Here is a 15,798-nt window from a genome sequence, read left to right as displayed (position 1 = left end):
TTAAAGAAAACTTTTTGATTGTATTAGAATTTCTGGTGTTCTCTACACTGTTTTTCATGAAAGACTGTGAATGATTGGAGAACTAGCATGATATATAACACAGATATGAAGGGAGAGAAACCTGCTTAATTGAGAAGGGGGAGTTCTTTTTATTCAGATTGTTTAGAACTCTCTAGGCTCTTAAAATACCTATTTACCTCAAACACCAAAGGAATATTGGAAGAAAATCCATAATAGACTTAGCACATTCCTTTAGCTAGGATTGAGAGCTCCCAACCAATCCCCTTTCCTCTTCTCCAGAGACATCAAGCAAATTCAGGGAGAACAGGACTTTAAACCCAATTTTGAGGATGGAGGGAAGGTTTAACAACATACAAGCCACCCCTATTCCACAAAAGCCAAAAAGGCACAAACTCAATTACTTTTCCTTTACAGTTCACTTTTAAGCCTTGGGTCTGTATGATGAAGTATAGGTACTAGCCAACCACAGGAATCAGAAGGGTATACATACATGGTGAAGATCTTTCCTGTTTTACAGACAAATAGAATTCTGACGTACTCTGTGTAATCTAGGATTTCTTGTTAACCCATGTCAATTACAAAGTACAGATTTCAAATTTAAGTGCACAATGCATGCAGCTTTTCAATTATGAAGGTAAAAAAAACCACTTTTCTGTTTCGATGAACACAGCAGGCAGTTGTTCTGGGATTTTTCATACTAGAATTGACACATTTCTAACCACTAATTTTTAACCAATCTTGGAAGGCTGAAGCGATTCCAAAGGAACGGGGAAAACTGCTAATGTAGAACCAACATTTAAAAAGAGTAAAAGGGATGATCCAAGGAACTATAGACCGGTTACTCTGATATCTATCCTGAGCAAAATAATGGGGCAGTTAATTCAGGATTCTTATCAACAAAGAATTAGAAGCTAAAACATAATCACTGTTTCATAGCATGTAGGTTTTGTCAAGCAAACCTATTTTCTTTTTTTGAAAATATTATAGGTCTAGTTGATAAAGGCAATTCTGTTTGACACAGTTAAAATTTCTCCAAGGAATTTGACAAAGTACCACATGATATTTTGATTAAAAAACTTGCATTATATGTAACTAACAGGGAACACATTAGATGGATTAAGAACAGGCACCCTGAGAGATCTCAAAATGTAGTTGTCACGGGGAAGCCATCAATAAGCAGGTCTGTTTCTAGCAGGGTCTTCCAGGGACTGGTTCTTGGTCCAGTGCTATTTAATATTTTATCAGCAATCTAGATGGTAATATAAACTCTCTGCTTGTAAAGTTTGCTGATGATACAAAGAATGGTGGGATAATAAATAACGAGGAGAAAAGGTTGCTGTTAACTATCTGAATTGCCGGCTAAATGGTCACAATCCAACAAATTGTATTTTAATACAGTCAGATGCAAGGTAATGCACCTAGGAACCAAGAACGCAAGATATACCGATAGGATGGGAGGACTGTCTTGGAAAAGCAGGGACTCGGAGAAAGACTTAAGGGTCATTGTAGGTAATTCTCACCATGAGTTCTCAGTGCAATGTTACGGCAAAAAGGGCTAGTGAAGTCCTTGGATCTTTAAAAAGAGGAATGTAATGCAGAAGTAGGAAAGTGATCTTGCTGCCATACATAGCATTGGTAAGACTGTTAGTAGAGTACTGTGTCCGTTTCTAGTGTCCACGTTTCAAGAAGGATGTGGAAATACTAGAAAGATGTCAAAGGAAGGCCACAATGATTCAGGGGCTGTAAAACAAGCCTTCCAATATGAGCCTTAAGTCACTCAACTTAACCATCTTATCAAAGAGTTGAGAGGTGACTTGTTTACTGTCTATAGATATTTACACTGGTAGTGGGAGATTCTTCAGTCTAGCTGAGAAGCATAACAAGATCCAGTTGCTGGAAGTTGAAAGTAGACAAATTCAACCTTTGAAATAAGATGCAGTTTTGTAGCAGTGAGGATAATACAAACATTGGGGAAACTTACCTGAGCAGGCAGTGGACTCCCCATTGGTTGGAGTCTTTAAGGCAAGATTAGAAATCTAGCTAAAAGGTGTGTCCCACATGACATTCTCATAAGCAAAGTAGGGAAAGGTGGTCTAGAAATGAAATTACTGTACGGTGGATGCACAACTGGTTGAAAGGCTGTACTCAAAGCATAGTTATGAATGGTTCACTTGTCAAAATGGGAAGCTGTATCTAGTGAGGTCCCACAGGTGTCAATCCTGGGTCTAGTAGTATCCAATGTTTTCATCAATGACTTGGAGTATGCAGTGGAGAGTTCGCTTATAAAATTTGCAGATGACATGGACTTTCCCTAGGGTACAATCTGGCTTGTTGAACAGCTGCATCCCCTCAAGTCTCCAATGTGAGGTGCCTTTTAAACAGTTTCACTGTGAGAGTAATCTCACTCCTGGCCACCTCACACACCCAGCTTCCAGCACGTAAATCACCCCACGTTATACTATATGAGTACTATAGCCAGCCAGCCACCCATTAATTATATTACAGAGCAACATCAGCAAATTCCCAGTCCCAGACTTATCCCCAGAATTGAGCGTCTTGTACTGCCCAGCTCTTTCCTTCTGGACAAAACAAGCTCAAAGTCTGTCATAGAAATGACATGCACAAATCTTGTTATCCCAAGTGAAGTTCCCAAACACTTTTTAGTACAAACACACTAGTTTAGATAAAACAAGTTTACTAACTTAAGAAAGATTATAAGTGATTACAAGTAATGATGCATAAAAGTCAGAACTGGTTGCAAAGAAATAAAAGATAAAACATAAATTAATACCTATCTTAACAAGCTAAGTGAATTGAAAGCAAAATGTATCTCTCACCACATGCTCTTGCAGTCTTAGTGGTTCGATGCCTTTCAGTCAGGACCCATCCCCCAGTCCAGTGATCTTTTCCTTGTCCTTCAGGCATTGTGGATGTTGTGGGCAGAAAAAAAGGGAGAAACGATAACATGAGGATTTTGCTTCCCTTTCTGATAGCAGATCTCTGCTTTGAGAATCATCTCCAGCTGAGGTTCGGGTGACAGAAAATCTGTTTGCACAGGAACCTCCAGCTGTTCCATTGCCTAGATGTAAATTTCTCGGTCACAACCTTCTTCCTGCCAAAGAATGGCTGCTTCACTGGGTGACAATCCATTTGATTATGTTAACACTTGGCTGAGGTTTTGGCTAGTGTTTTGTCTCTGTAGACCTAGTTCAAGCTGTTTCCCTAGACTAAAAATGTATCTTATACAGTAGAATTTTATAACTTTCCATACAAGGTTGCCACAGATTTTACCAGGACAATAATGATCAGCAAATTATGAGTTTTCAGTGATACCTCACAAGGCATACTTTGTATGAAATGTATCATAAGCTTGTAAAAAGGATGAACATGAGGTTATAGACTGTCACAGACACCAAGCTGGGAGAAGTTACAAGCACATTAGAGATCAGGGTTAGGATTCAAAACAACCTTGACATACTGGTGAATTGGTGTGAAATCAAGTAGATGAAATTCAGTAAAGTGCAAAGTACTTCACTTAGGAAGCAAAAATCAAATGCAAAACTACAAAATGAGAAATAACTGGTTAGGTGGTGGTACTGCTGAAAACGATCTGCTGATTATAGAGGATGAAAAATTGAATATGGGTCAATAGTGTGATGCAGCTGCAAAAAAGGCTAATATTGTTCTCAAGTGTATTAACAGGAGTGTTGAATGTAAGGCATGGGTGATAATTGTCCTGCTCTACTTGGCACAGGTGAGGCATCAGCTGCAGTACTGTGCCCAATTATGGGCGCCAAATGTTAGGAAAGATATGGACAAACTGGAGAGTGTCTAGAGAGCAACAAAAACGGTAAAAGATTTAGAAAACCTGACTTATGAAGAAAGGTTAAAAACTGGGCTTGTTTAGTCTTGAGAAAAGACCTGAGAGGAAACCTGATAAGTCTTCTAATATGTTAAGAGGTTTGTTACAAAGAGGATTGTGATCAATTAGTCTCCTTGTCCACTGATGATAGGACAGGAAGTAATAGGATTAGTCTGCAGCAAGGGAGATTTAGGTTAAATATTAGGAAAATCTTTCTAACTATAAGGGTAGTTAAGCTTTGGAATAGGCTTCCAAGGGAGATTGTGGAATCATAGGAGGTTTTTAGAAACAGGTTGGACCTCAAGGTCCCTTGAAGCCCTATGTTTGTATGATTCTATATGCTTTAATGAAGCTTCTAGGACAAATTCTACGGCCTTGTACATGTGAGGGGTCAGGCTGGCTGTGTGTGGTGGTCCCTTCTGGCTTTGGAGTGTCTGAATCAGTGAATACACCTGTTTGTTCCCTTCTTTCACGGACCATGGAGAAAAGAGGTAGCTCAGCATTGCCCTCAACCTGCTCACAATAATTGCAGCTCTGCATTAAGATAATGACTACAGTCAAATCCTCATGCTTCATGGCATTCATTGGTCACCTGTCGTGGTCAAGAAGGATTTTTTTTCCCCAATGCACAATTGGCCCGGTGTATTCTAGGGGGTTGATTTTTTTTTTATTTTTTTATTTTTTATTTTTTGGTCCTCCTCTGAAGCATAAAGGACAATGGAGCACATCTTGATCTTCTGTTAAGTTTTCTCTGCATCATATTGTGGTGCTACCTGTAGCAACTCCACTTTCTTTTAAGTCCCATGTATGATCTGTTGTGATTAGCAACAGATCTCAAGCATTTGTATATACTTATTTCCTTTTTCTCTCCTTATCCTTTGTTTCAGTTTTCTCATCCTGTATCTTTTTACATATTGTATATTGTATATCCCTTTCATAAGTAATTTAAATATAACTTATACCTGATGAGTGAGAGTTTGAAAAATAGCTACTTTCTTGACTCACTTCATTGTTGCGTGGATTAAAACTAAGAGAAAGTGCTTCCTTTTCTCATTCCGAGCTTTAAATGATTCTGTTAGTTTTGGAAACTCACAGTTAGTATTTAAAGGCAGCATGAAGATGTATTGGTGAATATTTCTGTTAACTTACTAAGTAAGAGTTGCTGCAGGTACAGTAATTGATTGGTGGATGTGGGGGTATTAAGTCAATTTGTTGAGAATAGGTAAGGGACATTAATTTTAAAAGTACAATATGGAAGAAAAACAAAAATAAGGAACATAAAGGGAATAAAAAAGCCTGAAATAATGTGAATTAATACTTTCACATGAATAACTTTTTATCTAAGTTTTATGACTGATCATTGCTGACGATTTATAGAAATTTTAAAATGGGAACCAAATTTGGGTCCATAATGACGGATAATGATGAGCTGTGTTCCCAACACTCCCCCTTGAATATATTATTTTACTTCTTAAAGGTAAGAAGTATTTCTGAAGTAGTCTTTGTATCAAAAAACCAAAAAGGATGATAGTTTTTTTTTAAAAATCCAAAACCCTGCTGTAAATAAAATGTAAAAAACCCAATTTTTTCACCTCACCTTTGATTCATTCTCCAGTACACCGCCATTTTAGTTGTAACCTCACAGTTTGGTACAGGCTGCGGCATCACAGTAGGATGGGGGAATTGTTTTTGTACTAAATGCTCCTCTGCCTCTTGTCTGAGTCATTCAACTCATAATGCTGCACTTATTTCATTTTTGACAAATTTTTGCAGGATTATGGGCACCAGCAATCAAATTTTACTGATACACCTTTGGGATCCACCAGTTACAAACTGATGAGATTCTTGTACTTTAAAGACTGTGCTAATTTTATTAGGTGCCAGCAATGAAGGTTAGACTTTGATTCCATAAGTGCTTTTGCATCCTGTTTTTTCATTTCATTGATAGTTGATTAAGTTGTAAAAGTTCCTGTGATTTTTCTGTCTCAGAAATCTTTGCTCTCTGCAGTGCCAAAGAATCTGTAGGGCTGTATTTAGGCTAAATTGACCACAACCAGCTAACGCATTTTAAAGTGACACTATTTGCGTCTATATTTGCATCTCTGATAGTGTAGCTTGACAAATATTTTTAAAGTAATCCCTCTTCTTGCATGGACCCTTGCTGTCATTCACTCTCAACAGGACTGTCTTAGAACCAATAAATCCATTGAAATTGAGTGAAAATTATAGCGTTGTCTTTAATCTATCCAGTGTATGAGAGTATTGAGTAGTCTCTCTGCTACTAAGGGACATCTCATTAAGGAGAGATGGAGATCTTAGCATGGGGGAGGAGAGGAGGATCTGCGATCACATCTGTGATAATGATATGGTAATTATCCTTGAGCATATGAAATACTTGAAGATCATATCCTAAAATGGGGATAGAGCAAGATGGCCTTGCTGGCTGATACACTTCTTCTTACTGGGGACCCATGATTAAGTGGTTCCTGGTGAAAGGCTGACTCTTGGTCTTTGGTTAACCTAACCAAAAAATGGCACCAAAAAGCTTGAGGTGAGACAGCTTGAGAGGGGAGGAATGCAGAAGAGAGGTTGGCGTGGGTGCAGTAAGTTTGTTTCCCTTCGGAGATGAAGTACTATCACAACTAATGTTCTAGTACAGTCTCTCATTCCTGGTCAACTGCAAAAAAGTACAACCCAGATATAGCTGGTTCTGACAAAACTTGTATGGGTACAGTTCTTAATCCTGTTAAGGGCATGAAGATAGAAAATGAATAAATTCCTCATCACGTTGTTAAAGTAGGGTAGGGGAAATGAATAATGTACATTACACTTATTTTAAACTTGTCTGAGAAAAGTCACTAATTATAAACTGAGCTTGAAAATTTTAAAGCGCTTTCAGGTGTGCTAATTAAAGATAATGTCTCACACTCCTGCAAAATTGAGGTCTTTGAAGAACATGAGTAAAAATACCAGTTTGCATGTTTGGGGGTTAATTGAGAAGCAAACGGAGAGTCTCCACTAGAAAGCCTTGCTGCTGGTTTTAAAACTACATTGGATGTGAAATTTATGCCTTAAAGTATTGTAACATTTTTCCATATTTCTCAGAAACAGCAAAGAAACGAGTTAAGTTCCTTACTTCTGATGTTAAAGAAGACTGTATTTTTCCTCTGACTTTGATAGGGTTTTTCCTACAGCAAATGAGAAGGAAAGAGTTCAGTGTTTTGGGTACAGAATAAGTGGGATTCTTTAGCAAACTACAGTTAAGAGGTTACATGGCTTCCCAGATATTGCACACACCATTTAAGCTCAGAGAAAAAGACTGACGATCAAATTAGTATTTTTTTAAAATATATGTATTTTTTTGCATCTTGGGATTAGACATAGTTGTTTAATTTTCTTCCAAAAATTGATTCTTCAAAGGTCAGAAACTTTGCTATGATAGTTAATTTTGACTAAACAGTACAGGGAACAAACTATGGAATTCATAATCCATAAGTCATTCAGATCAGAAACCCAAAAGTTCTCATACCCAATCAGAAAAGTGAATCCTAGTGCATGGCCTATGTGTTCAATTCAAACAGTTCAAATTTTGAATGTTGAGTACTTGCAACCAATGTCTCACTGTCATGCTGCAGACCAATAACTACTTTGCGAATTTCAAATAAAATTTGAATCTCTCCATACCGTTCGTGAACAGGGAGAAGAAAAGCAGTGAAATTGATCAAGTAAATTATTCGCTATGAATTATTTACTCAGCTCTTTTCATTACCATGCAAATTGTAATGGCTTGTTTACAAGCTGCCTACTTGTTAGTAAAGAACACTCATACACATCCTTTGGTCCAAAATAGTTTGAGCATGTTGACCTTCAGGTCATGTTGCAAGACTATCTATTTATGTCAGCTTGTACGGAGACAGGAGCTTGATGGGGGTGGTTGTTTAATGGGACTAGGTAGTTAAGGGATGGTATCTGTTGGATTTCTTATATCAACTCTGGCAAACTTGATATAAGATGTTGAAATGTTTTTTGTGAGCTTTCACTTCCTTTTTTTTTTTTTTTTTTTAATGATAGTGCCTAGGGAGCAACTGAGATTGGGGTCCCCCGTGTTAGGCACTATCCACAAATGAAGTAATAGTCCTTGGCCAAAGAGCTTAGAATCTAAATGGACAACACTAACAATGGGTGAGGGTGAAGAGGTACAACCTATAAGCAGAGTAAACAGACTGATGATTTGCAAATGTCATGTTAGATCCTTGACTATTTGTGATTTGTTTTTGTATTTATTTATTTTTGCTGTAGTAAGTCTCTAGCCTTTTTACTAGCAGAGATTGATGTTAGCATCTAACCTGATCACTAAGGAGGCTATTCAGTGGAAAAACAACGTTTTTCCCCCTCTGAAAGGCTTGTGAAGGGAGGTTGGGGTGGAAGTGTCCCCCAACAATCTTTGTAAGCCTCTCAGACGCTAGAGATTGGTAGCTGTCAAATGAAGAGTTTACCAAGACTTGGCAATTGTCAGGGGAAATCAAGAGCAAGGAAAGGAGTCTTCTCTCACTGACAATCCCTACAGAGAGCTTGGGGATTTTCCCTTCCTAATTTACTGACCACCAAGCCTCTTGTCAGCCATGTTTCTCCCCACTGTTGTTTTTAAGTCATGCTTACTGTGTTTTATTGAAGGATCTGTGCAGGACTGAGCCCTGAGGAGGGGTTACTGACAGCGGCTTGTTCTCTGCATAACACACAGTCGCACTTCTGTTGCCCACAGTGTGTGGCATGTATTTTCTAGTACTGGCAAACTGTCTTCTGACAGTTTCCCCATTAGAAACCTCTGATTGCAAGTTTTATACCATTTCTGAACCGCCTTTAAGTGAAAATCTAGTTTACTTTCATTTAGAAATGTCTATTCTGGGTTGTAATCAATGCTTGTTGGGAACTAATCCCACAAATGCTGTCCCCCTGTATAATGGAACAAGTTGATCATGATAAAGGACATTCCTAAATGGTTGTCCAAATACTGGGATGTGTGTGTAAAATAGATAAATAAATAATCACTGACGTCGGTGAAGAGGCGATGTTGAGCACAGTTAGAGCTGCTTCTGGAATACTGTCAACCACACTTAGCTCAGCATTACAGTAAATGTTGTGCACCTCCTGAATAAATTATCAGCTTCCTATTAAAGCAGAATTGCTTTAATATTAGTGTTTTGTTTTCATCTTCTTTCTCTTCCAGTTTGAAAGGCATGATCCTGTGAATGGGCGGATCACTGAGCGCCAGTTTGGTGGCATGCTGCTGGCCTATAGTGGAGTGCAGTCAAAGAAGCTCACTCTCATGCTGAAGCAACTCAGGAAACATTTTCAAGAAGGAGAGGTTAGTGGCTTTCAGGCAGACAAAAGAGAAATTTTAAGCCTTTCTGATGAGTGCATCCATAGTGCTTTGCACTGTGAAATGAAGTCTAAAATGTGAATAAACTTGTAGAATGAATCATTTCAGTGCTGATAAATATTTCCATTGACTTTTACTTGTCCAAAATATATCTCAGTAGTTAAATAATGCTTGATAGCTGAATACGTCAAAGGCTGGAGTAAAAAAAAATGGCCATTTCATATTTTGCTCTGAAATTATAGATCTAAGCAGTGGGCTGGCACAGACTGGGCTTACCATAAAATAAATATGCTCCAACTCCTGAAGAAAAGCACCTGACCCTCTAAAACCTATTGAGGCCCTAAGAGCCACACTGACTTCAGATGGTCAAAAAATTACCAGCAGTAAGGAGTCAAAGAATGCATAAGTCGAGTGATCAAGATCTGGCTGTGTGTATAATGAAAGACTGTTTTACACATTTTAAAATGAGTGCATTGCAATAGTGGGTGTAGAAATACTTAACATTAAAAAATTAATGTATTAATTAATACTTAAAATTAAAAAAACACACTTTCTAGTTAAGCCCCCACGTTTAACCTGAACAAACACTGAAGACTTGTATCCAACAGTTGGCTTGACCTTGGATTAATTGTGCAGTATGATTGGGTAGTTTATCATTTTATTATGATATGAGAAAAATGTGTTATGGGAATGGATTTAAACTCAAAATTTGTAGGGGGAAAGGTTGCAGTCCCTGGAGTAGTTAATTAAGGAAAGGAGAACTTGGAATAAAACACCTAAACTGAAAGGACATCTTTAATATGATGATGAAATTATGGGGTGCTAAATTACAGTAGTGTTAGAATTTCATGTCTGCTTCTATAGAGATTGATAGTGCTCCTTTTTTATTAATTAGTTTGTGAACATAGCAATCAGCCAAAACAGGAACTAATGAAAGACTTCTGCTTCTGTGGTTAGTAGGCCTGACTGTTGTTGAACTACTTCCTCTTAGCAGCAGAACTGTCATTTATTTCTTAATTTCGTTAATCCATTTTGTGATGCAAAATATTATGAAATCCTGGACCAGATTCTGACCAACCTTAAGATCCCTTTACGTTGCTCCTTAAAGCTGCTCTAAATGGATTCCACTGGTATGAAGGAATCCTCAGTTGGCATAAATCCAGCATAGCCACCCCTGCATCAGTGCCTCCTGCACCCAGCATAGGGAATGTGTTGGAAGAACTAGGGTATTTTGAGGAGCCAAAGCACAGTTTATTCAAGCAGTTCTTTCTGGTGTAATGGCTCTTAGGTGACATTCAAGGCCAGTGAAAACTAAAGCAACTACTGGGTTTCTCTAACTTGCTTTAGGGGCCAGTTTGGCCCCTGTTCTGGTGCAGCTGACAATTATGTCAATGACAATGACAATTACGCCATTATGTTTTATATTATTAGTGCTAACTTCTACATCTGTCATGTTTTGGATATTATGAAAGAAGCAACCTGATTATTACTGTATGCGTATCAGGGTTAATTTGTCAGTTTGCTTTCCTTTAAATTGTATATTAATTAAAGGTTAAAAAATAAACATGGAAATCTCCTTAATGAGTCAATAAATCATAATTCAAGTTGTCACAGACCATGCCACTCACTGCCAGACTAGCACCTCCTCCTGGTCATTCTGGGGATTAGCTCAAGGCTGATGCTGCAATTCACAGTCTGTATACCATCACTCCTTCTCCGCAGTCCAATTGTAAACTCTCTCGCAGTGTCCGAAACTGTAACGTCCTCTTCATGGCTCAGACCTCTGGCCATATCACTATCTGTTTTTCCCCCTCTTCCGAGGGAGTTTAGCTCCTAGTCCAGCCACCTCCCCAGTGGCGACTGCAGTCAATTGTCCTGCCGCTTCCCCAGTAGGGGGAGGGTGTTTCCCGGGCCTGCCCACTACTATCACTGCATTTCCCTGGGCCACTTCCCCGTGGGCACAACACCCTCATCGGTCTCAACAGCCCATCCGGACCTCCTTCTCTTCTCACCAGGCTTCTACCTGCACCACTCTGTCCAAGGTGCTGCAGCGTTGCAACCTACTCCAGACAGTCATCCCTCCTCGAACTCTAGGCAGGTACTGACCCTACTCTGCCCAAAGGCTTTTTTTTATGGACCTGCCAGGTCCTGATTGGCTGCTGCTCACAGATCCTCTCCTATTGGCTGCTTTTCACATGGCCTCCCCAGTTGTATTAATCCCTTACTAGCCAGTGTCGGGCAGACACCTCATCATGCAAGTATTTTAGAACCACGCTGGTAGAGGCCAGTGAGGCCGGAAATATGTTAACATCAGCCACATTCTCCAATGGTTTTGCAAAGTTCATACTTCCCTGATATCCCAAGTGGGGTCCTGCTCATGCTAGGTACAAACTTCCTTTGAGACTTCACTCTTTCTCCGTGGACTGTATTTGAGTTTTCACAGAAGTTGAGTTCCATGAGCGTAACATGCAAAGCTTGGCATATTCAAGCACCATTGATAAAATGCAGGCTTCAGTAAAGTTGCAAGCTAAATCTGGACCCTGGTTTTAGAATTGTATAAGCACAAACCCACCTTTTTTCTCCACATGAATGAAAACTAAGAATATTCCCAGACACACATCTTCATTGAGCTGTAGCCAAGTTTGAGAATAAATTTCTCTTTAAAGCACAGATAGAATGTATAGTTAAAAGTAAACACTAGAAGCTTGGGAAATTCTCCATGTAGAGTTGGGTGACACACTGAGCCCTGTCTACAGTAGTAGTGGCAGAGCTGCACTGGTGGTAGTGCAGTGGGGGAAGACTTCCTCAAATATGCTAATGTAGATGTAACCTTAAAAAGCAAACTACTGGCATCCATTTAGGGAGAACTTAAGTTGTGTGTGAGGATCTCTAGCCTTGAGATAGAATGTGAGTATGGATATAAGGACAGAGTTCCAGTTGGACTTGGATATTCTAGTAACACTGTTTTTAAAGGTCTGTATATTTGTAATTTTATCTGAAAGTTTTTGGTTCAGGAATAACAACTTATAGATACATAAAGTTTGGGTGTGTGACTAGCAGAAAATACCAACTCCTAATGTCATATTTTCCAATTTGCTGTAATGTTTTCTGTAACTAGTTTTGATTATGTAGCTAACAGTAGCCAAGGATGCTAAGAGATGAACTGGAGGGACCTGATTTTTTTGTGTTAGCATCTTATTGTTTCTTCACTGGATAAAGAAAAAAAATTCTTAAACATGTCCCTCTCTATCAGGTTATGTCCAGGTGATGTCCAGATTCTAGGGGTAACTCTCCTGCCAGGCTGCTTTTATGGTTATGGTTGTTAACCAGATTCATAACCACCCTTTTTATCTCCAAGGACTTTGGGAGGTGGGGAGAAGAGGAGGAATTCAGAATTTTACACTTGCAAGAAGAAAAGCGATAGATGATTTCCAAGTCTGGAGACAGATGAAAAGCCAAAAGTTTTTAATTACAGCAATAGCAAATAAAGGCAAATAATAAAGAGTTTTTTGGGGAAGAGGTAAAGGATGTGGGGGTGCCAGTTTCTCTTTCCCTTCTGGCACAGATGAAACTCTTGGCAGCTTTGTTGACTCCAGGCAGCTGGCTATACAGTGACTAATTAAGTTAGAAGGATCATCTATTACAAGCAGTTGTAGCCCACATACACTTCTTGTCAATCCAGTCCAGTACCTTACTTCAGAACATCCTCATACAAGACTGGCTGCTTTTTTAAATCTTCCCTCTGTCTGAAGTGGGAGTGTTTTGGAACACAGTGTCCTTTGGTGATTTGTATGTAATACCTTCAGTTCCCAAAGACATTTCTCTGTTTCTATTGGATTACTCTATTGCAGCTGCCTTAACATTATGTGGTTTAAATCCTTACACTTTTTTAATGAAGTGTGATGGAGAGTTTCACTTACATTCCTTTTGAGCTTGCTAGCTAAGTTCATATAGGAATGCACGTGCAACATTTTTTTTTTTTTTGTAAATGAGTTCAGTGTTAGCATAAAAGTTTTCTTGGACTTGAAATAACTTAAGCTTAACCCTAGTGTTGTTTCCTGCTCTTCATTTGTAATTTACAACATCTGCAGAAGTGTCTGGTTCCCAATTCTCTTATATTTGAGTCAGAAGCTAGCAGTCGTGCTGAAAAGGTGGTGTGTGTATACTAATCAGTGTTGTTCTCTTGGATCCCAGACCTTAAAAATGAGCTATCTTCTTTACAGTGGTTTTTGTCACTAAACTCCCTTTCAGTCAGAGTATCTTACAATGCATTTCTTGTTTTAAATTAGTCCAATAATCTGCCCTTATTGTTGTTAAAGGCTTTAATAGCTGCAGTTACTGAAGACATTTCAGACAGTGTTAAGATAGATTTTACAGCTTAATTTGGATTTACCAGCTGAAATGTATTCATTTTGACATTTTTATCTTCATCATAACAGCGAAAATGTATTTATTTTATAGGTACTCCATTTTTAGCATTCTGTCTCTTGCTGGGTAGAACAGAAAGGAAACTTGAATTTAGGCTGGCATGGTGATTCATCATGTTAAGAGCCAAATTCAGAGGTGATAGGTAAGGTAATGAAATATAGAGCCCCTTACTGTCAGACCTGTGCTCATTTAGGTTTACTTAGGCTGCTTTTAAACTGAAGATTTTGAGACTTTCACGCTGTTGTTCTATCATTGATGCAGTTCCACTGGTGGTAGCAATAAATAATATGAGGGTTAATATAGATAGGGCTTGGTTATGTTTATCACCTGACTGTGTCCTCCAACTCTGAACAAAACTAGACACAGTGGTAAAAAGACAAGTAATTACTCTATACTAGTATTTACCTGGTTGCCAGCCTCTGTGGAGCTGCCTCAATGCTAGAGCAATTATGGGAGAATTTCCAAAATTCTTAATGTGAATCAAACCTTAGACCTGACACAACCACTCTGTCAACATGTAGAGAATATCATCTGATTTAGTTTACATACCAAAGAGCCAGAAGAAGGTTCAAGTATGATGAGACTAGTTTCGCTTTTGCTCTCTGTTTCATGTAATTTTCGCTAATGTACGCCTCCTCTGATTATATGTAAGGGAGTCTAAATGTATGTCTACACTGCAAAGAAAAACGCACGATGCTGAGTCTTAGAGCCCAGGTCAACAGGGGCTCAGGCTGTGGAACTAAAAATAGCAGTGTAGGTGTAGCTGCTCAGGCCGGAGCCTGGGATCCAAGACCCTCCCCACTTGCCAGGTTTCAAACCCAAGCTCCAGCCCAAGACTGAATGTCTGCACTGCTGTTTTTAGCCCTGCAGCCTGAGTCCACAAGCCCAAACCAATTCAACTGGGCTCTGAGACTCGGCACCGTGGGTTTTTCTTTGCAGTGTCGACATACCCTAAGTGACTTGAAGTGTTAGGGGAGTTTTACTTACCCCACTGAGACCTCTAAATTTGTCCTTAAGGCTCTATTTTTAGAGTGTCAACCATCTGATCTCCTTGGTGCAAGTTTGACAACCATACGGGGTATAAACTGATATGCTTGCAGCAAGTTCTTGGATCTTGAGAGTGCACTGGCTATGTGATCCCCTTGTCGGGCAAGTGGTTGTCAGCAGGGCGAATGGTGGTGGTTTTTGTTTCAACTTCTCTATCACCACTAACTCTTCCACATACCGAGCCTGAATCTTTTATATCCTAAGGCCCTTTTATACTTTCTGGGTGGTGTAAATGAGAATCAGGCCCATAATGCTGATCAGAACAAATAATGGCTAGGCCCAGGAAGACCTACAATAGCTGTATTAAGCCTATCCCCCTCAGCTGGCATCAACTTCCTAGTAAGGAGCCAATCGGACTGTAATGGGGATTACTGAAGAAAGAGAAATTTCAATTAAGGGAGGCAGTAAGAATGTCGGTAGCTAATTGACTTTTCAGTTACTGCAAGTGTAGACTTTAAATTGTATATAATCCCAAATAATGATTTAATATAATGCACTATGGAGAGTCATACATGAATTCCCACTTGGACATACCTACAGGGCCGGCGCTTCCATTTAGGCTACCTAGGCTGTCGCCTAGGGCACCAGGATTTGGGAGGGCGGCATTTTGCCACCCTCGGCGGCGAGGGGGTCCTTCCGCGCTCTGGGTCATCATCGACAATTCTGCAGCGGGTCCTTCACTCGCCCGGGACCCGCCATCAAAGTGCCCCGAAGACCGGGAGCGCGGAAGCACCCTCGCCTAGGGCGCCAAAAACCCTGGCATCGCTCCTGCATACCTATCATCTTTGCTCTCACTGGGACTTTTTCCTATCAAAATTATTTCATTATTGGTCTCCTTACTTTAACCATTTAAAAAAAAATTTGTTCCTTCTATTGCAGGGGCTGACGTTTGAGGAAGTAGAAAGCTTTTTTACTTTTCTGAAGAATATAAATGATGTGGACACAGCTTTGAGCTTTTACCACATGGCTGGAGCTTCTCTTGATAAAGGTATTAAACGCTTGTGAGCTTGCTGGATTTTTTTTTCTGGTGTTTTTACCATTAAAACAGGGTGTTCAAACT

The 15,798-nt window shown here is 39.4% G+C and overlaps 1 protein-coding gene across 4 annotated transcripts in view; it reads left to right on the top strand.

Moving 5' to 3' along the window:
* Nucleotides 1-15,798, top strand: part of MICU1 (mitochondrial calcium uptake 1) — a 231,194-nt gene that overhangs the window by 185,256 nt on the left and 30,140 nt on the right. For all 4 annotated transcript variants that reach the window (XM_050959515.1, XM_050959516.1, XM_050959519.1 and 1 more), the window contains 2 exons: nt 9,111-9,248; nt 15,618-15,726. In XM_050959515.1, coding sequence (XP_050815472.1) covers nt 9,111-9,248; nt 15,618-15,726 — 247 coding nt within the window. The remainder of the gene's footprint in view (nt 1-9,110; nt 9,249-15,617; nt 15,727-15,798) is intronic.

The sequence above is a fragment of the Gopherus flavomarginatus genome, chromosome 6 (genome assembly GCF_025201925.1).
Source record: "Gopherus flavomarginatus isolate rGopFla2 chromosome 6, rGopFla2.mat.asm, whole genome shotgun sequence".
Classification (NCBI taxonomy): Eukaryota; Metazoa; Chordata; order Testudines; family Testudinidae; genus Gopherus; species Gopherus flavomarginatus.
Note: the sequence above shows the minus strand (reverse complement) of the source record. Positions and strands in the feature narration are given on the sequence as shown.